Raw genomic sequence first — 22,650 nt, 5'->3', positions numbered from 1 at the left:
GAGGCCATTACAATTTTAATAGATTATAATGAGTGTATATCGAAACAGGTTTCCAATTGCAGAAAAAGAACCAAACACCATCGATATACAATAATCATCCTGTATTTCACAGAGAATTTACAGGAAATATCTTTACCCAGGAGGTTGCGAGAACGTAGAACTCAGGACCACGGGAAGGTGCGACAGTACGGATACATTAAAGAGAAACAAGACAAGTACGTGGGCGGCACAGTGGTTAGCACTGCTGCCTCACAGCACCAGAGACCCGGGTTCAATTCCCGCCTCAGGCGATTGACTGTGTGGAGTTTGCACGTTCTCCCTGTGTCTGCGTGGGTTTCCTCCGGGTGCTCCGGTTTCCTCCCACAGTCCAAAGATGTGCAGGCCAGGTGAATTGGCCATGCTAAATTGCCCGTAGCGTTAGGTAAGGGGTAAATGTTGGGGTATGGGTGGGTTGGTGTGGACTATTGGGCCGAAGGGCCTGTTTCCACACTGTAATGTAATCTAATCTACGTAGTGACTAGGCTTGGGAGAGTTAGGAGATGATTTTCGAGCTGTCGAACTCCCAGCCTCTAATCTGCTCTTGTTTCCACTGGTCCAGTTAGATTTCTGGTCAGTGGTAATCCCCAAGATGTCATCGTGGGGAATGACATAATGGTAATGTCGTTGAATGTCAAGGGAAGATGGTTAGATTCAGTGACTGGGGAACAATGTTTTGTAAAGTGTGAGGGGATAGGACTTCACAAAGGTTTAAATATTGTCAACCCTGACTCATTTGTGCATAACAAAAACTCATCAACTGTGACAAAAGTTCCTTCAATTTGTCATTGGACTGCACATAAAGGATGTTATCTTTTTCATTCTTTCATGGGAAGAGGGTATCGTCAGAATGCCAGCAATTACTGCCCATGTCTGACTGCCCTTGAGAGAAGGTGGTGGTGAGCCACGTTCTTGAACCACTGCAGTCCTTGTGATGTAGGTAGTCCCACAGGGCTGTTAAGAAGAGAACAAAGGCTGTGATTGTTTCTCTCCTGCAACAGTCTGACAGCTTCATCTCTGTCCTACAGTACTAATTTGCCATTTATGAGTCAATGATGAACTGCCACACACGGAGAGGCCAGCTCTTTCATTTACCGCTTCACACTGTCCCAGTTTGTAAACAGCTATTGTCTACTCCCGAATACAGACATGAGCTCATTTCAGCTCATCAACAGCATTCACACAAACCAAAAGTTAAAAAGGAAATAAGAACAAATGACACGTCTCGAAATTGAAAATATTTAGAATTGACATTGATATATAACATTTTATATAAACTCTTAAAATGAACAAAACACACCTGAAGACATTTCACCAGATAAACCCAAACAGTTAAGGCTTTGATAAAGATATGAAAAAGAAAATGAATTAATCTCCTGGCTGAGAGAGTAACTAGTGTAGTGGGGTGAATTTAAACTTGTAAGGTGGGGGGGGGGGGGGGGTTGACTAATGGGTCAAGTTTTAGAAGTGCCAAAGAGGGCAAAAGAGAGGTGGAGAAAGAAGAAAAGGAAGAGAGGGAAGGCATAAGTGTTGACAGTGAATAAAAGCAATGGTCATCTTCCGATGGGCAGGAAAGAAACAAGGGCAGGGTTAAATTGTTAGAACGTAAATGCATGGAGCATAGCAAACAAAACTGGCGAACTGAAAGGAGAAATTACTCTCAGGTTTGACATGGTAGCATGGTCAGAAATATGGCTCAAAACAGAACAGGACTGGATACTTAATATCTAGGGGTTTTTTTATAGCAGAAACAGGGTGGGTAAAAAGGGAGGAGATGTAGCAAACTTGGACAGAAATAGTATCACTGTCCTTGTATGAGATGTAGTCCCTGAATTAACAGCTGTATGGTTGGAGGGGAGAAACAGGAAGGCAGCAGTGACCTTATTGGGTATTTATTACAGATCCCCGAATGATGGGAAGTAGAAGACAGCATTTGTAAGTAGGTTATGAAACTCTGCAGGACAAGTAAAGTTGTAATAATTGGTGATTTCAATTACCATTGGACAAGACTGGGAAAAAAAAAGTGTGGGGCATGGAAATGAAGAAATCTCTGCAACATGTGTATGAGAACCTTCTAGAACAGTACATTTCTAATCCTACAAGAAAGGGAGCAATTCGGGATCTGCACCTAGGAAATGAGACAGGCCAACTGTAAACCATCAGAATGGGGGCCTATTTGGGAAATAGCAATCGCAGCAATAAGAAGGTTCAATATTATGCGAGAAAAGGATAAAAATCAGTCAATAATAAAGATCCCAAACTGGGAAAGGCAGAATTTAGGGGTCTAAAAGTTGAAGTGGAGTACATTGACTGGAAATGCATTTTTGTGGATAAACAGTGGATGAAAAGTGGGAGAATTTCAAAAGAGAGATAAATTGGGTAGAAGTTGGGTACATACCCATGAGCAATAATTACGTGGTATCAAGATGAGAAAATAAGGAAGAAAAAAGAAGGCATGTGATGCACATTGGAATAATAACAGCAAAAGAAATCAGGGAGAGTATTTCAAATGCAGGACAGAGGCTCAGGCTAAGAGGGAGCAAGAGGAAAGGGTGGCAGGTTGCACTAAATCAAATAGTAAAATGTTCTTCAACCATATTAACAGTAAAACAAAAAGTGAAGGATAGGGTGGAGCCCATAAGGAACAGGCAGAGTAAGCTGCTCAGTGAAAGCAAAGGATATGGCAGAGGTACTATATGAATATTTTGTTTTTGTCTTTACCAAATTAGGAGATGGCACCTATGGCCCAATTGAAAATGTGAACTTTGAGCAACTGAGCAGTATGATGATAGATAAAGAAGAGGTGATAAAAAGGCTGGCAGCACTCCAGGAAGAGAGGTTGCTAGGCCTGGATGAGATGCATCCGAGATTGTTGAGGGATGTAAGGGAACAAATCACAGAGAATTTTTTTCAGGCCTCTCTCAACAGAGGATTAGTCCTGGGGACTGCAGGTTTGCAAATGTGACATTGTTGATTAAGAATGAACCAAAGGACAAACCATGATTCTCAGGCATGTCAGCTTGACATCAAGAGTGGGAAAACTGATAGAGACAGTCAAAATGGCTGTGTTAAGGGCAGATCATGTCTGACAAAGTTACCGGAGATTTTTAATGATGTGACATGGATAGTGTGGTAGATGTTGTGTGTTCGCATGCACAGTCAGAGGAATATGGATGCTATGGAGAGAGGTAACTTGTTGTCATAAAGTGGAAAAATTATAAGGGTGACAATTTTAAATTTAAGATACTGAAGTATCCAAACAAGCGTAGAAAGTTAGCTCACAGGTACAGCAATTAATTAGCAAAGCAAATTACTGCAAGAGAACAAGAATAAGAAAGCCTTGTTACAACTGCATTTTGGTGAGACCATACCTGGAGTTCAGTCCGCAGGTTTTGAAGGATACACTTGAGTTGGAAGTGGTACGGAGGTGAAATTTCTCATCTCTCCAGAGACTGGGCGTCCATGTTCTACATTCCTTAACCAAGGAGACTAGCTCTCAGTATCTATCCTGCCAAGCCTCTTCAGAATTCTAAATGCCTTAATGAGGTCATCTCTCATTCTGCTAAATTCCAGACAGTATAGGACCAATTTACTCAGGCTGTCTTCCCAGGAACTAGTTTTCTGGTAAATCTTCACAGCATCACCTCCAATCAAAGTCTAGCTTTTCTTAGCTAAAGAAACCAAAAAGGTTTGCAGTATCCCAACAATAGTCTCAATAAAACTCCACACAATGGCAGCAAGAGTTTCACACACTTTGACTCTAATTGCCATAAATAAACGCCAACATTCCAGATTCCGTCTTAACTGCTACTGTACCTGCATGTATGAGCAAATGACTGCAGATGCTGGAATCTGTACTGAAAACAACTAATGCTGGAGATCACAGCAGGTCAGAGAGCATCCATAGAGAGAGAGTGCATACTAATGTGACCTGCTGTGATTGGCAAACATTAGTTGTTTTCTAAACATTTAGTACTCCTTGTTTGAGTACATCCAGGTTACTCTGAACATTAATCTTTCGTAGTTTCCCATCTTTTAAAATATATTCACCTTTTCTATTCTCTTGACTAAAGTATATAAGCTTTCACTTCCTCTGCATTATGTATTGGTGTCCTTCTCACAACTTAGATTCCAGCTAACTTTCTATCAGCAGTAAACTTAGATACATTCCTCTCTGTCCCATTCTGAACACAGTGTTAAGGTTATAATGCAACAGTTTCCTATCTTGGATTTTTCAATCTTTACCTTTCTGTGGTCCTGTGACTGTTACAAAAAATGTCACGAAATTCAACAAAAGCATTATTTTCTAATGAACATTTCTACCTATTTATATCTCTTTATTCTTTCATGGGGTCTGTATCTTAATGACCAAGCCAGTACTTCTTGTCCATCCCTAATTGCCCTTGTACTGAGTGACTAGCATTTCAGAGTACAATTACATCTCTGTCGGTCTGGAATCAGGTATAGGCCGGTCCAGGTGAAAATGGCAGATTTTCTTTCATTTGTGAACAGGGCATGATTGGTGACCAGCTTCATATTCTAAATTATCTATTAGAATTTAAATCCCACAAGCCACAGTGATGAGATGTAAATCCATCTCCCCAGAACATTAGTCTGGGTGCCTGGATTACTAAAGTTTGCGGCAAGGGTCACCGGACCCAAAACGTTAACTCTGATTTCTCTGCAAAGATGCATCCGGATCTGCTGAGTTTTTCCAACAACCTCTGTTTTTGCATCTGGAGTAATAACCTGCTGGTCACAATGTCATTATCTCCCAGTATAATTACGATCTATATTTTATTTTGCTTTGCTTAATTGGTGCAGATGCCAGATTGAGCCTCAGGTGAGGTCTGTCAGGACAGGTTTCAGCAGTGGATCTTTCAGTGCCTAAGAGAGCAGTGATGCTCAGTTACAGGCTGTTGGCTTAATGAGAGAGAGAGAGAGAGAGAGAGAGAGAGAGAGAGAGAGAGAGAGAGAGAGAGAGAGAGAGAGAGAGAGAGAGAGAGAGAGAGAGAGGGAGAGAGAGAGAGAGAGAGAGTGAGAGAGAGAGAGAGCGCGAGCGCGAGAGAGAGAGAGAGCGCGCGAGAGAGCTCAGCACAAGTGGACTGCCACATTTTATTCATTCTCTGGTTATTTTGGCGGACCCCTTGTTGAGAACCCTTCTCCTCCAACAGTGACCACACTTTCAAAGACTACTTCATTGGCTCTAGATGGCATGAGGATGTCCTGCAGAGTTTAGCACCAATTCAACAAACTGTTCTGACATGTCCTCGGATTGCAGAAGGCAAGATAGAAATAAAAGCTCTTTCTTTCCTCTACAGGAAGCTTTGGAAGCAGTTACTACTTCTGCTCTTCACAATCTCTCGCAAAAAAAAAGCAGTAAAGAAGAAAACATATGCAGATCATGTAAATATTTCTATGTTTGGTCAGGATTACAACATGTTGCAAAATAACAATAGAAAGATCAACCGCACTTTACATTTTAAGTCAAATAAACCTTTTACAATTGGTCTGTAAATCAGAGAGGCCCCTAGGATCATTATTGTTTGTAACTGAAGTATTCATAATTACACAATATTAGTTTTTTCACACTATCTTCATTTTAGGGGATGTTCTATGTTAGGCATTACAGTTTCTTCTTTGTATTTGTACGATCATCATATTTTGACGTCAGTAGCAATGATTTTCAATGATCTATTTATCTATTTATTGTCGGAGATCATTGGCGATTAACTCACCAAATCCGTTTGACTATTTGGCTTAGTTCCTCAGCGTGCCCTTACCTGGAAGAATTCACTATGTATCCTGAAGGACATTCAGGCATGCACTCTCCGTTGTGGATGACATATCGGGTGCACTCGGTCTCCTTGGAAGGTTTGCATTCATTGTGCAGCATCTGACAGAAAGAGAAGGTGACGCAGCGCCAGGCCTCAAACCTGTAGGTGCCAGGGGGACAATCAGGGATGCACACACCGTTGTAGTAGTAGTGTCGGCACGCCACACACTTTGCCGCGCTGCCAGGCTCTGTGCAACTGCCCAGGCATTCATCATGACAGCACTTGCCAGTGGGGGTACAAGCTTTCCGACGGCACTCAGAGGAACAGTCTGCAAAACAGAACAGAAATCCAAGAGCAAAACTTTAATTTTAGGAAAAGAACAATTTGCCTTTACATGCAGCCATACGTCACATAACTTTACACGTGAGGCTATATTTGTTACGAAGGTATAAGCTCAGAATACAGCATGGAAGGAGGCCATTTGGCTGATCGTGTCCGCATCAGGTAACCTAGTGGCAATCTCCAGACGTTTCCCTATATCACTGCACACCACTTTTATCCAAACAACCTCACAGTGCCCCTCCTGAATGCCTCAATTGAACCTGTGTTCACATTTCCAGGCAGTGCATTGCATTCCACAGACTGCTTTGAGTCAGCAACATCCCACAAACAGCAACAGTAACAATAAGCTTTTGGTGTCATTTGTCAACAGTTTTCAACAATGTTAACATACCGGTCGTTCTTCTATAATGCATGTTGCATCAATGCAAATTCGCTAGAACACAATTGACGAATTGGGGGACACTGTTTCTACAGCGCAAACTTATAAAGCATGTAGTGGTTATAATGCGATTCTGGTTCTATGAGTTTAAACGGTGCTGCTATTATGCAATTTTCTTATAACATGGGAATGCATGAAAATGGAACTACTGCGTTATAGCAGAAGCAACTGTCGTTAGAATTCAGAAAACATCACAATAGTATTAACGTCCACATAAAAAAGATACAAAGAAAGGTAACCAATAACAGTTAAAGTGATATGATTTAAGGTATACTTTGTCTTAAATGAGGAGAGATGCAGTGAAGTGCAAGAAAACAACTTTGCAGCTGAAGGCAACGGTGACAGGAGAGCGCGCTAAGGAAACCGGGGATACATAAGACGTCAGAAATGTTGGAACACAAATTCTTGGAAAATAGGAGTTGAGGGAGATTAAAAACTGGGGACATAGCAAACAATCTCAGACTGGACAGAGAATTACATTTGCAAGTTGATGAAGCCTTTGAATAGGCAGATGAAAATCAAAGGCCAACAGTTTTGTTGGCTATCCCTCAATTACCCTGCAACTATTATCATTCAAACAATTTACAGGCCGCTCCCAGGTTGTGAATGGGTTCCGTTCTGGAGTCAGTTCACAAGTTTATTTGTAAGAAAGAAAGATAATGCAGACAACATAAAGGAGGCATTCGTAAGTACAGGAAATGTTTGTACAGCGTGTCTTTAAAATTAGACCTCTGTAAGGGATCGTTTCCCAAAGCATGAACATTTGGAAATCAGGGGCCTCCTGTAACCCTTTACTGTCTTGGGAGCTTGCTGTGAACAAACCGATTGCCAAATTTCCTACATTACAACAGTGACTACACTTCAGAAAGTAATTCATTGCCTGTAAAGTGCTTTGGGAAATTCTAAAATCATGGGAGGCATTATATAAGTACAAGACATCCTTTTGTCTCAGCAGGTCTGGCAGCATGTGTGGGGAGAAATCAGAGTTAATGTACTAGCGAAGTGAGGAATAGGGAGAGAGAGAGAGAGAGAGAGCAGTTGAACATGTGGCTACAGGGATGGTTCAGGGAGGGAGGGATTCAGATACCTGGATAATTTGGGCTCATTCAGAGGTAGGTGGGACCTCTACAAATGAGATGGTCTGCACCTGAACCAGAGGGGTACTAATATCCTGGGGGGAATATTTGTTAATGCTCTTTCGGAGGGTTTAAACTAATTCAGCAGGGGGATGGGAACCCAAATTGTAGTTCCACTGTATGGTTGAGAGTAGTGAGGCCCAAAATAAGGTTTCAAGGTCACAAGAGTGCACCAGAAGGCAGGAAGGTGGTTTGAAGTGTGTTTACTTCAACGCCATGAACATTCGGAATAAGGTGGATGAACTTGCAGCATGGGGCTTCGATATTGTGGGGATTTCAGAGACATGGATAGAGCAGGGATAGGAATGGTTGTTGCAGGTTCCAGGATTTAGATGTTTCAGTAAGAACAGGAAAGGTGGTAAAAGAGGGGGAGGTCTACTGAGGTAGTATGGGTTGAAGTTAGAAACAGGAAAGGAGAGGTCACCCTGTTGAGAGTTTTCTATAGGCCTCTGAAAAGCTCCAGAGATGTAGAGGAAAGGATTGCAAAGATGATTCTGGATAGGAGTGAGAGTGACAGGGTACTTGTTATGGGGGACCTTAACATTCCAAATATTGACTGAAAAATTCAAGTACTTTAGATGGGTCAGTTTTCGTCCAATGTACACAGAAGGGTTTCCTGACACAGGATGTAGATAGGCCAAGAGGTGAGGCCACATTGGATTTGGTACTGGGTAATGAACCAGGCCAGGTGTTAGATTTGGTGGTAGACGAGCACTTTGGTGATAGTGACCACAATTTAGTTACGTTTATTTTAGTGATGAAAAGGGAAAGGTATATACTGCAGGGCAAAAGGTATAGCTGGGGGAAAGGCAATTATGATGCGATTAGGCAAGATTTAAGATGCAAACGATGGGAAGGAAACTGCAGGGGACAGGCACAATTGAAATGTGGAGCTTGTTCAAGGAACAGCTACTGCGTGTTTGTGATAAGTATGTATCTGTCAGGCAGGAAGTGCTCGAGTGAGGGAATCATGGTTTACTAAAGAAGTTGAGTCTCTTGTCAAGAGGAAGAAGGAGGCTTATGTAAAGATGAGATGTCAAGTTTCAGTTAGGGCACTTTAGAGATACAAGTTAGGCAGGAAAGACCTAAAGAGAGAGCCAAGAAGAGCCAGGAGGGGGCATGAGAAGTGTTCAGTAGGTAAGATTTAAAAAAACCCTAAAGCTTTCTATCGGTATGTCAGAAATAAAAGACCTGACTACAGTAAGATTAGGGTCAGTCAAGGATAGTAGTAGGAAATTGTGCGAGGAGTCTGAGGAGATAGGAGAGGCGCTGAATGAATATTTTTTGTCAGTATTCACACAAGAAAAAGACAATGTTGTTGAGGAGAATATTGAGATATAGGCTCATAGACCGGAAGGAATTGAGGTTCATAAGGAGGAGGTGTTAGCAATTCTGGAAAGTGTGAAAATAGATAAGTCCACTGTGACAGATGGGATTTATCCTAGAATTTTCTGGGAAGCCAGAGAGGAGATTGCAGACTCTTTGGCTTTGATCTTTATGTCGTCAAAGTCTACAGGAATAGTGCCAGAAGACTGGAGGATAATAAATGTTGTCTCCTTGCTCAATTACCCTGGTAATTATAGACCAGTGAGCCTTCCTTTGGTTGTGGGTTAAATGTTGGAAAGGATTATAAAAGATAGGATTTATAATCATTTAGAAAGGAATAATTTGATTAGGGACAGTCAACATGGTTTTGTGAAGGGTAGGTCATGCCTCTCAAACCTTACTGAGTTCTTTGAGATGATGACCAAACAGGTGGATGAGGGTAAAGTGGGTGGTGTGGTGTATATGGATTCCAGTAAGGCATTTGATAAGGCTCCCCACAGTTGGCTATTGCATAAAATACGGAGGCATGGGATTGACGGTGATTTAGTGTTCTGGATCAGAAATTGGCTAGCAGTAAGGAAAGTGTGAGGTGACTTACTTTACAAGGACTAACAGGAATAAAGAGTACTGGGCTAATGGCAAGATGGTGATGGTAGTGTAGATGAGCAGAAAGATCTCGGTGTCCATGTGCATAGACCCCTGAAAGCTACCACCCAGGTTGATAGGGTTGTTAAGGAGGCATTTAGCTTTTATTGGTAGAGGGATTAAGTTTCGGAGTTATGAGGTCATGTTGCAGTTGTACAAAACTCTGGTTGCGGCCACATTTGGGAGTATTGTGTACAGTTCTGGTCACCGCATTATAGGAAGGATGTGGAAGCATTGGAAAGAGTGCAGAGAAGATTTACCAGGATGTTGCCTGGTATGGAGGGAAGGTCTTGAGGAAAGGCTGAGGGACTTGAGGCTGATTTCATTAGACAGAAGAAGGTTGAGAATTGATTTCATAGAGACATACAAGATGACCAGAAAGTTAGATGCGGAGACAGATAGAGCCATTTTCCTTGGATGGTGATGGCTAGCACGAGGGGATATAGCTTTAAATTGAGTGGTGATAGATATAGGAGAAAGTGAGGACTGCAGATGCTGGAGATCAGAGTTGAAGGGCATGGTGCTGGAAAAGCACAGCAGGTCAGGCAGCATCCGAGGAGCAGAAGAATTGACGTTTCAGGCAGAAGCCCTTCATCAGGAATCCCAATGAAGGGCTTATGTCTGAAACGTCGATTCGCCTGCTCTGCAGATGCTGCCTGACTGGGCGATAGATATAGAGCAGACATCAGAGTCAGGTTCTTTACTCAGAGAATACTAAGGGAGTAGAACGCATTGCCTAGAACAGTAGTAAACTCGCCAACTTTAAGGGCATTTAAATGGTCGTGGGATAAACACATGGATGATAATGGAATAGTGTTGGTGACAGAGTCATAGAGATGTACAGCATGGAAACTGACCCTTTGGACCAACTTGTCCATGCCGACCAGATATGTCAACTTAATTTAGTCCCACCTGCCAGCACACAGCCCATATCCCTCCGAACTCTTCCTATTCATATACCCATCCAGATGCCTTTTAAATGTCGCAATTGTACCAACCACCACCACTTCCTCTGACAGCCCATTCCACACACGCACCACCCTCTGCAGGAAAAAGTTGCCCCTTAGGTCTCTTTTATATCTTTCCCCTCCCACCCTAAATCTATGTCCTCTAGTTCTGGACTCGCCCACCCATGGAAAAGACTTCGTCTATTTACTCTATCCATGCCTCTCATGATTTTATAAACCTCGATAAGGCTCCCCTCAGCCTCCGACACACCAGGGAAAACAGCCCCAGCCTATTCAGCATCTCCTTACAGCACAAATCCTCCAACCCTGACAACATCCTTGAAAATCTTTTCTGAACCCTTTCAAGTTTCACAACATCATTCCAATAAGGAGAGACTAGAATTGCATGCAATATTCCAAAAGTGGCCTAGCCAATGTCCTGTACAGCTGCAACAAGATGTCCCAACTCCTGTACTCAATACTCTGACCAATAAAAGGAAAGCAGATCAAATGCCTTCTTCACTATCCTACCTACTTGCAACTCTACTTTCAAGGAGCTATGAACCTGAACTCCAAGGTCTCTTTGTGCAGCAACACTCCCTAGGACCTTACCATTAAGTGTATATGTCCTGCTAAGATTTGCTTTCCCAAAATGCAGCACCTTGCATTTATCTGAATTAAACTCCATCTGCCACTTCTCAGCCCATTGGCCCATCTGATCAAGATCCTGTTGTAATCTGAAGTAACCTTTGCTATCCACTACACCTCCAATTTTGGTGTCTTCTGCAAATTTACTAACTATACCTCTTAAGCTCACAGATTGGTTTCACTGGTCGGCAGAACATAGAGGGCCGAAGGGCCTGTATTGCGCTATAATGTTCTAAGTTCTAACTTTTCGGCTCCTATGACCCTTCTTCAGAACCTTCTTCTCCACAGATACTGCCAGCCCAGCTGACATTTTCCAGCAATTTCTATTTTTTTTCTGACTTCCAGTATCCACAGTTCTTTTGTTTTTTTTATTCTTTATTGTCTCTCTCTGATCAAAAGCAGAACACATCCAGCAGCAATCAGCTTACCATTCCACAGCCAAATAACTTGCCTCCATTCCTGCAACTGGCTTGAGAACTTAATTATGTCCCTGAGCCCCATCAGGTGATCATTCCTTTCAGACATCTGTAATTTTCCAACATCTGTAATTCTTCCCCTCCTCCCTCACCTCACTTTCCTCCCTCTCTAGCCTCCCTTCTACTTTAACATCTCTCTCTGTTTCCACATTCCTGCCCCACTTCCTTGACCCTGCTGACCACTGCCAGTCACCCCTCTCTTCCATTTAAAACTTGGCTCTCTGATTGGTCGGTCCCTGTGAACAAACTTGCACATGAGATTGGGGATTTTGGGATGGATTCGTCTATTGCCCCTGTGAACGTATAGAGTTATACGGCACAGAAACAGACTCTTTGGTCCAACCCGTCTGTGCTGACCAGACATCCCAATCTAACCTAGTCTCATTTGTCAGGATTTTGCCCATATGTCTCTACACCCTTCCTATTCATGCACCCATCCAGATGCCTATTAAACATTATAATTGTACCAGCGTCCACTACCTCCTCTGGTAACGTGGAGCCATGATAGGCCCCACAAGAACTGGGGTGGCTTATAGCGGGAATATTATGAGTTAGTTTTGTCCATCCTTTGATTGAAAATTACATTTTCATTCAAGACGCCTTTGGAGTTGTGGTTCCTCGGGGAAAAAAACTGGAGTATATGCAAATTTGATTTTGTTATTGTTGATGCTAATCAGTGTTTTGGTTAATGACTGTTTGAGGAAAAGGAACAAATTACAGCACACGCAGCATCAGTCTACACAAAACCGAGCGAAGGTAATGATAGTTTCGGACTTGGAAAGCCCCAGTGACACATTTATCTGACAGTCGATCTCAAAGCTCCCTGATCCACGTGTCAGGTCCCAAGGTGGGAGACTGGAGCTTTGAGATCCAAGGCAATGATGGTTATTGTGGAGCTCCGACTGAAGGCTAAGGCATGCTTGCTGCTACTGCAAAAGAGACGCCTGAGGAAAAGAGGTGTTTGTTTTTTATTCAATAAAATCCTGTAGTTGAAACCATTCTCACCATGTTGAACTTCTCCATTCCCACCCCCAGCTCAGGAAGCAAAGCACAAATCTTCCCACATTCCATCACCCCCGCATCCCCGAAATCCCCAAAAGCTGAAGCTACAACACCCACACATTCTCTGCTCTCTGCTTCCCCCACCAACTCCCACTCTAGATCATAGAATTCTAAAGTCTTAAAATGGAAGTGCACTTAAAAAGAGTTTAGGTCTAGAGGGTCACTGCGAAATGCCACCCACATGAAAGAAAGATATATGAAGCTATCAGATTTGCAAGAATATACGGATGCAGACAGCGTACATTCTGCAGTGAGAATCTAAACAGATCTGTGGTCCTTACAACACGACGTTCTTGTAAAAATACTGACTGCTTCAGGGTATAATGACTTGTAACCCAATCTAGAGATTTAACTGTATACTATGTGTATCATATAACACCAATCTGTTCATTAAATCAATACTATAATTAAGGGATTTCTTTTATTCCTTTGAAAATATAACAGGCGTGTTCCTCTTTGTGGTTTAGCTGTTATGCTTCTTATTAGCTTTCACTTCCAGATCTTGCCAATTTCTGCTCTGAGAAGATTGTTTGGCTTAGTCAGGCCACAAAATCTTCTTGGCAGGTTCCCAGCCAGCAGCAGAGAGAGTAACCAGCAACCGACTTAAAGGAAAGGCATGACCATCACACATATCAGCTACAATAGAGATACAGAGGAGTAAAATTCAGGCAAAGGAGCAAGGAAAGGAAAGGAATTCTCTGTGGAATTTAGAAGGATGGTGGGGGGATATCTCATTGAAACTTACAAAATACTGAGAGGCCTGGATAGAGTGGACGTGGGAAAGAATGCTCCACTCATAGGAGAGACAAGGACACAAGGATACAGTCTCAGACCCTTGAGAACTGAGATGATTCGATTTGATTTGATTATTGTTACATGTACCTAGGTACAGTGAAAGGTTTCGTTTCGCTGCTGCACAGGCAGATCGTACCACAGAAAGTGCATTAGGGCAATAGAACAGAGCGAGGAATACAATGTTACGGCTGTAGTGAATGTGCACATACAGAGAGATCAAGATTAAATTTAAAACTTGAGAGGTCCATTCAGAAATCTTATAATAGTGGGGAAGAAACTGTTCTTGAATCTGGAGATGAGGAAGAAATTTTTCAGGTGGTTAAATTGTGGAACGCATTGCTGCAGAAGGCTGTGGAGGCCAAGTCATTGAGTGTAATACAGACTGAGATAGATAGGTTCTTGATGAGTAAAGTTATGAGGAGAAGGCAGGAGAGGGTGGTTGAGAAACCATGATCAAATAGTGTAGCAGACTGGATGGACTGAATGGCCTAATCCTCTCATATCTCATGGTCCTCAAATAGCAACTAGACTGGAAACATGAGCGCAAGGATCAGGTATTTGAGGAATTCATTTTTAAACAATAAATGGCAAACGAAGATGAGCCCACAAGAGGAATCAAGATGGTCAAGGATCAGCGGAATAGACACCAAGCCTGGGGAAGGTAATAATATAAGACTGGGATGGAGCTTCAAAATTTAAATTCTCAGGCTTGAAGCCATAAAAGCATTCAGGTTCTGACGCACCGTTATAATACCTAAAGCCCAGATTTCTGAGACTCCTCCTCAACCTTCAGCACTGGGTGCAGCTTTCCAAGAAAGTGTACCTAGCTCAAAGGAAGATTGTTATGGTTGTTGCAGGTCAATCATTTCAATACTGGGACACCTCTACAAGATTTCCTCAGGGTAGCGTCCAAGGCCTGACTACCTTCAGCTGCTTCATCGATGACCTTCCCTCCACCATCAGGTCCGAAATGAGGATGTTTGCTGATGATTGCACCATGTTCAGCACCATTCACAACTTCTCGGACACTGAAGCAGTCTATGTTTAAATGCAGCATGACCTCACCATGAATCTAACTGGACCTCAACGAGTATCCAGTTAGATTTATGTCACATGAGTGCTAGGCAATGACCGTCTCCAACAAGAGAGAATTCTAACCATCGTCCCTCGACACCGAATGGTATTACCCTTGTTGAATTGTAATACCAAAATCCTGAAGGGTAATATTAACTAGAAACAGAACTGGACCAGTATATAAATATTGTGGCTACAAGAACTCAGATGCCAGGAATTCTGCAGGAAGCACTTTATCTCCTGACGCACCAATACCTGTTCACTGTCTGCAGTCCAAAAATCAGGAGTGTGATGTAATAATCTCCATTTGCCTGGAAGGATAAAGGTTGAACAACACTCAAAGTTCAACATCATCAAGATTAAGCAGTCCATTGGACTGGCACCACATCCACTCCCTCTGCCACTAATGCTCAGTAGCAGCAATGTGCACCATCTAGAACGTTGCACCTGAAGTAATTTCCAAAGGCTCCTCTGAAAGCACCTTCCAAACCCATGACCTCTACCACCTAGAAGGATAACAAATGTCTGGGAACAGCACCATCTGCCAGTTCTCCCCAAAACCACTCACCAACCTGCCTTGAAAATATATCACTGTTCTTCACCATCACTGGATCAAAATCCTGGGAACTCCCTTCCTAACTGCACTGATGTACTTAAACCTCAAAAACTGTCGCTGTTCAAGAAAGCAGCCCAAGACAGGTTTTCCAGGGTAATTAGGGATGGGCATCAAATACAGAGGAATCTTGATTATCTGAATATCAATTATCCAAATTTCAGATTATCCGAAGAAGATCAAAAGGTCCTGATAGGACCACTACAAAGAGATGTTTCAACAATGATCGTGTCTTTTGCTTACAATAATTAAAAATGAACCCAGCTTACTGAAATGCTGGTGAGAACAGTCCTGGACATTGATGGGAGCCCAGGTACTGTCTCCAAATGACTGACCACCCAGCCTCTCTCTCTCCCCCCACACTTTCCCTGGAGTTCTACACTGGGGTGTACCCTGAACTCCCCTTCCCTAGACAACCTCTCCAACATTGTCCTGTACACAACAAAGGTGGAAACGGTCGAAACGTTGCGTGTGTGGCTGCGTGTTTGGTGGGGGGGTGGGGGGGGGGGTGGTTGGGGAAGAGAGAAAAGAGACCTTCAACAATGCTGCAGGTCCCTTACACATAATTGTGTGTCTACTCAGAAACAAACCCTGAGACAGAGAGAGGTACCAAGGCAGGCAGAGCGAGGAGAAAGGAAACTTCAGAAAACTCTAAGCCCCAGAGGAGAGGCATTAAATCAATAAACCGAATAACCAATTATCCAAACAAACTAGTGCCTGCCCATCTTGTTTGGATAATCGAGGTTCCTCTGGACTGGCCCAGCCAGGAAAGCCAACATCCTCCTGCAAGCATATGAAAAACAAAAAGAACTGCAATTGGCATATTCATAGAATTATAGGAGCCCGACAGTGCAGATAGAGGCCATTTGGCCCACTGAGTCTGCACCGACCTTTCGAAGAGCATCCCACACAGAGCCAATCCCCAATCCCCCTCCCATTCCCATAACCTTGCATTTCCCGTGGCTAATCCACCTAGCCTGCAAATCCCTGAGCACAATGGGCAATTTAGCATGGCCAGTCCACCTTAACATGCACACCTTTGGACTGTGGGAGGAAACCGTAACATTTGGAGGAAACCCACGCAGACATGGACAGAATGTGCAAACAGAAAGTCCCCCAAGGCTGGAATCAAACCTGGGTCCCTGGCGCTGTGAGGCAGCATTACTAATCACTGAGCCACCGTGTTGTCCAAGACTATGTCCTCTCTGATACATGGTGTCCTGCCTTTTTACTGTTATTCACTATCTGTCACCCTTTTTAATAAAGGAATAAAGGTGGAACAAATCATTAAGGGAAATAAAAAGAGATTGTGGACAGAACTATGCCTGACATTTAAGGAGAAAATTATTATTTTGACCTCCAGGGGAGATGGTGCTGATTTTAGCTCAGGTTTGGAACCACAAGAAATAGATGTAGTATCCTCTGCTATATCATACAAGCAGCACTTATAGATGGAGTTCAGGGGCAGTTACTGCAGCTGATCCCAAGATGGATTTTGTCTCAAGTTCACAGACATACACACTTTGCACTGAAATCAGTGGAGAGCAAATGCAGTTGGCCAATTCCACAATGTCACCCACTCCCTAACCTCACCCAGCTCTTCTACATCATTCTCCTGGAGAGCATGAGCCCCAAAAATACTACTAACTGCTAATACGGGGGTTGGGGGTAGTTGGAGAGCCTTGATCTGGCAATTGCAGAGCAGACTGGACAGCCTAAATGTCAATTCAATCCAAGCCAGAAATTTTGAGATTGAGAACAATTATTGAGGCACAACATCAAGTATTTACTCAATTGTCAGACTGGTTAAGGCAAACTGAGTGCACAGTGTACCCTGGTTTCCTTCCTAAATAAGGCTCTAGTCTGTTCAGCAACATTAAAAGAACCATCTGCACTATTTAGAGAGGAGGAAGCTCTCTTGGTCATAATTCTTCCCTCGAATAGCACCACTGTCAATAATCTCTGTTTGTGTGATCTAACTGTGGATTAAATGACTGCTGTGCTCATCAACATCTCAATAGTGATTTGGAAAGGTGACATATTTTACGTGAAAGGCATCGGGGTAGTCTGAGAATCACAGAAAGGAATGCTGATAGTGCCTAACCTTAAGTCTTTTGTGCCAACTAAACACAAGGGTCAATGGAAATTGAAAATTAATAAAGCAGGGGTGCTTGAATAGCACAGAGAAGAAATTATTTGAAAACAAATACATTATTTCACAAAGAGCCAGGTCAGATGTGGCTCAATGGCAAGCGCTCTTGCTTGAGCCAGAAGGCTGTGGGTTCATGTCTCACCCTAGTGTCTTGGGCACAGAAACCCTGGCTGACAGTCCAATGCAGCACTGAGGGAGTACTGCACTATTGCAGGAGATGGCAAAGATCCCCTGACATTGTTATAAAGTACTGCATGGGGAGTTATCCCACTGTTCTGGCAAAATCCATTCCCTAATCAACATCATCAAAACAGGCTATTTGGTTGTTATAACATTGCTGGTTGTGGCTATGCACAATTAGCCATTGTGTTTCAACATTACAATGGATACCATGCTCCCAAAAGTATTTTACTAAGCACATAGCTCTTTCAGACAGCCAGTGGTCACAAGGGGTGCTATGTAAATGCAAGTCTTTTTTTTTCGGCTACAATTTTGTTTTAATCAACTGGTGAGATTCAAGATGCATAGCCCAAATTGCACATTGCCTGGGGACCTGCAGCCGTAGTCAAACTCAAAGGCAGAACTTTGTAAACTGAGAAATGCATAGAACTCCAGCTAACCTTTGGGTCAGACCTGTTACCTGGCTGGCAGGTGGACAATTTGCAGCAGGCTAATTTGGGTAGTAGCCAGAAACGGCGTGTGAACGGTTCTCCCCAGAGGGAGGAAGGGTTTTATGGATGAATTTGGAGCAAGTGCTGGAGTCTTTCACTACAATCAAAGTGGTTGGGAAGGCTTAAGGATTCCCCATGATCTCTGCAGGATGTACTCTGATTCCTTCCTGGCTCTCAGAGACTCTTGTGTCACAGTGTTAGTGTCCGTACCTCTGAGCCAGGAGACCTGGGTTCAAGTCCAATCTGCTATAGAGATATGTAATATCACCTCTACACAGGTTAATTAGAAAATGAACAGGAGTTTTGACAGATGCCAATTTTTAAGACTTACAAGAAGTTCTCCTGGTCGGACAATGACCAGATATCCTAAATTAATCTTGTCACATTAGCCAGCATTCGGCCCGTATCTTTCAAAACCCTTTCTATTCACATATTCATCCAGATGTCTTTTAAATGTTGTCATTTTCCAGTCTCCAACATTTGTTCCAGCAGCTCATTCCATACACGTTTGACCCGCTGTGTGAAACAGTTGCTCCTCAGGTCCCTTTTAAATCTTTCCCCTCTCACCTTAAAACTATGCCCTCTATTTTTGGACTCTCCTACCCTGGGGAAAAGACCTTGGCTATTCACTCTCTCCATACCCCTCATGACTTTGCAAACTCTGACGCTCCACGGAAAACAGATCCAGCCTTTTCATCCTCTCCCTATAACTCTGGCAACATCCTTGTAAAATCTTTTCTGAGCCCTTTCAAGTTTCACAGCATCCTCCCATTTGCAGGGAGTCCACAATTGAACACAGTATTCCAAAAGTGCCTAACCAATGCCCTTACATTGGCTCAAACTAATTTTAGTTCTTCTCATGCACCAATCTTGTTTGGGTAAGGGAGCAGCTTAAAATGTCTTTCCATCTTACACAAAAGGACATGATGAACAGAAGCTGCTGAATCATCTCAAAATGTGTTATGAATTACACGAGCAATCAAGTTAAATTTATCAGCTGGCTTGTTACGTGGTTCACTAATTCTTGCTAGAAGCTACACATATTCATAGAAAGGAGCCTGCTCTCTGAAGAGAAAGGACCCTGCGCAGGAATTGCACCTCTTTTGAATAACCAAGGGTGAGGCCAATAGTTTCCTGGTGCATTCTCTATGGGAACGCCTCAATGAAAGTCATTTTGCCAACCAACTAGCACCCTTTTCTCTTGAAGAGAAATTTGACGTTTTTACATCTGTCATGAAGATGTCATGCAAGACAAAAATCTCGACAGCCTGCCTCTTTCCTTAGTAAGGCATGTTGTCACATTATTGCGAAGTTGCAGAAAAGATAGAAATCTGTACATTGGGGCGGCATGGTGGCTCAGTGGTTAGCACTGCTGCCTCACAGCACCAGGGACCCGGGTTCAATTCCCACCCCTGTCTGTGTGCAGTTTGCACATTCTCCCAGTGTCTGCATGGGTTTTCTCTGGGTGCTCCGGTTTCCTCCCACATTCCAAAACGATGTGTAGCTTTGGTGAATTGGCTGTGCTAAATTGGCCATAGTATTGGGTGCATTAGCCGGGGGAAACGTGGGGAAAACGAGTCTGGGTGGGTTACTCTTCAGAAAGTCAGTGTGGACTTGTTGGGCTGAAGGGTCCACACTGTTGAGATTCTAATCTAATCAAGATTAGCGATACTCAGTTTACTAGAGATAAGCCCTGATCATCTTCAGCACAATGCCACAGGATATTTTACGTCCAAAGAGAGTGGACCAGGTCTCAGTTTAACCTCTAATTAAAGGGACATCAGTAATGTCACACGTCCACAGCACTGCACAGCACATCATTCTTCCATAATATCCAGCCATGACAGAATTTGGCCTTTACTGAAATAAAAGGCACTTAATTTGTCACTGGATACAGGGAAAAAGGTGGAATAATTTAACCTTTTTTTAAAATCCCATTCACCTTCTTGCATGCAGTTATAAAGAAAAACAGCAGACCCATTTAAGAGGACCATGATGCAACACGTGAAGAGAAATATCATCAGTAATATTTTCAAGGAATGATATTGAAGATACATTTGGTTGAAATTGATCTGAAACTTGGGCAGTTCTACCATATTATGAGGCACAGGTAAGACCTGAAACCGGTGTCTCGATACTCAACTGTCTATTTCTCTCTTCCCTCTGTGTCTGCTTTCTGGGATTCCACATTAGACCAGCTTTAAGTGCATTCCTTCATGTTGAATGCAATTTCAATCAGTGTACCATTTCATCACAGGTTTGTGGACCAAAAAATGAGCAAGTGTTCAACATATATCAGATTAAGACTAAAATTCGGCCCTTGAAGACAGAAACAGGGGAATATATTACAGGGAACAAAGAAATGGCAGAAGAATAGAATTGGTACTTCAGATCTGTGTTCACTGGGGAAGACACAAGCAATTTCCCTGAGGTAACAGTGGCTGAAGGACCTGAACTTACGGGAATTTATATTTGCCAGGAATTGGTGTTGGTGAGACTGTTAGGTCTGAAGGTTGATAAGTCCCTGGGGCCTGATGGTCTACATCCCAGAGTACTGAAGGAGGTGGCTCGAGAAATCGTGGATGCATTGGTGATTATTTTCCAGAGTTCAATAGATTCAGGATCAGTTCCTGCGGATTGGAGGGTGGCTAATGTTGTACCACTGTTTAAGAAAGGTGGGAGAGAGAAAGCAGGAAATTATAGACCAGTTAGTCTGACTTCAGTGGTGGGAAAGATGCTGGAGTCTATTATAAAGGATGAAATTACGACACATCTGGATAGTAGTAACAGGATAGGTCAGAGTCAGCATGGATTTATGAAGGGAAAATCATGCTTGACTCATCTTCTGGAATTTTTTTGAGGATATAACTCTGAAGATGGATGAGGGCAATCCAGTAGATCTATGTACCTGGACTTTCAGAAAGCTTTTGATAAAGTCCAACATAGGAGGTTAGTGAGCAAAATTAGGGCTCATGGTATTGGGGGCAAAGTACTAACTTGGATTGAAAGTTGGTTGGCTGACAGGAAACAGAGGAGTGATAAGTGGCTCCATTTCAGAATGGCAGGAAGTGACCAGTGGGGTACCGCAGGGATCAGTGCTGGGACCGCAGCTTTTTACAATATATATTAATGATATAGAAGATGGTATTAGTAATAACATTAGCAAATTTGCTGATGATACTAAGCTGGGTTGGCAGGGTGAAATGTGAAGAGGATGTTAGGAGATTACAGGGTGACCTGGACAGGTTAGGTGAGTGGTCAGATGCATGGCAGATGCAGTTTAATGTCGATAAATGTATGGTTATCCACTTTGGTGGCAAGAACAGGAAGGCAGATTACTACCTCAATGGAATCAATTTTGGTAAAGGGGCAGTACAAAGAGATCTGGGTGTTCTTGTACACCAGTCAATGAAGGTAAGCATGTAGGTACAGCAGGTAGTGAAGAAGGCTAATAGCATGCTGGCCTTCATAACAGGAGGGATTGAGTATAGAAACAAAGAGGTTCTTCTGCAGCTGTACAGGGCCCTGGTGAGACCACACCTAGAATACTGTGTGCAGTTCTGATCTCCAAATTTGAGGAAAGACATGCTGGCTATTGAGGGAGTGCAGCGTAGGTTCACGAGGTCAATTCCTGGAATGGCGGGACTATCTTATGCTGAAAGACTGGAGCGAGTGGGCTTGTATACCCTTGAGTTTAGAAGACGGAGAGGGGATCTGATTGAGACATATAAGATTATTAAAAGATTGGACACTCTGGAGGCAGGAAACATGTTTCCGCTGATGGGTGAGTGCCGAACCAGAGGACACAGCTTAAAAATACTGGGTGGACCATTTAGGACAGAGATGAGGAGAAACGTCTTCACCCAGAGAGTGGTGGCTGTGTGGAATGCTCTGCCCCAGAGGGCAATGGAGGCCCAGTCTCTGGATTCATTTAAGAAAGAGTTGGATAGAGCTCTCAAGGAAAGTGGAATCAAGGATTATGGAGATAAGGCAGGTACAGGATACTGATTAAGGATGATCAGCCATGATCATATTGAATGATGGTGCAGGCTCGAAGGGCAGAATGGCCTACTCCTGCACCTATTGTCTATCATCACCAGATGGACAAGGATTAACTCAATCGCTCTTACTACGGTGACCTAATATTAACAGCTGCTAACCCAACCACAATGCTTAATCTGGAATTTACATTTTTAAAAATATTTTGAATGACTCAAAAAGGAAATTGAGTAGCAGAAAATTAGGAAGCAAAATTTTTATTGTTCATCCACTACGGTCATTTCTATGCCTCAGATAGAAAACGAGAAGTCATGCGAGAGAGAGACAAAGAAAATGCACATAGAGAGGGGAAGAGAAAGGAGAGAGGAATGGAAGCAGAGAAGATAGAATTGTAAGCATGGAAAAGCAAGGAGAGAAATAGAGAGAAAGAAAGCAAGCAGGGAGAAAAAAAGTGAGGAAGAGAGAATGAGAGAGAGAGAATGAGAGAGAGAGAGAGAGAGAGAGAGAGAGAG

At 42.9% G+C, this 22,650-nt stretch overlaps 1 protein-coding gene across 1 annotated transcript in view; it reads right to left on the bottom strand.

Annotated features, from left to right (window-relative positions):
• Nucleotides 1–22,650, bottom strand: part of LOC140494751 (insulin receptor-like) — a 260,114-nt gene that overhangs the window by 80,024 nt on the left and 157,440 nt on the right. The window contains exon 3 of the mRNA XM_072594310.1: nucleotides 5,820–6,141. Coding sequence (XP_072450411.1) covers nucleotides 5,820–6,141 — 322 coding nt within the window. The remainder of the gene's footprint in view (nucleotides 1–5,819; nucleotides 6,142–22,650) is intronic.

Source organism: Chiloscyllium punctatum, chromosome 24 (assembly GCF_047496795.1).
Source record: "Chiloscyllium punctatum isolate Juve2018m chromosome 24, sChiPun1.3, whole genome shotgun sequence".
Classification (NCBI taxonomy): Eukaryota; Metazoa; Chordata; class Chondrichthyes; order Orectolobiformes; family Hemiscylliidae; genus Chiloscyllium; species Chiloscyllium punctatum.
The sequence above is the reverse complement of the archived record's forward strand: the minus strand, read 5'-3'. Positions and strand labels throughout refer to the sequence as shown.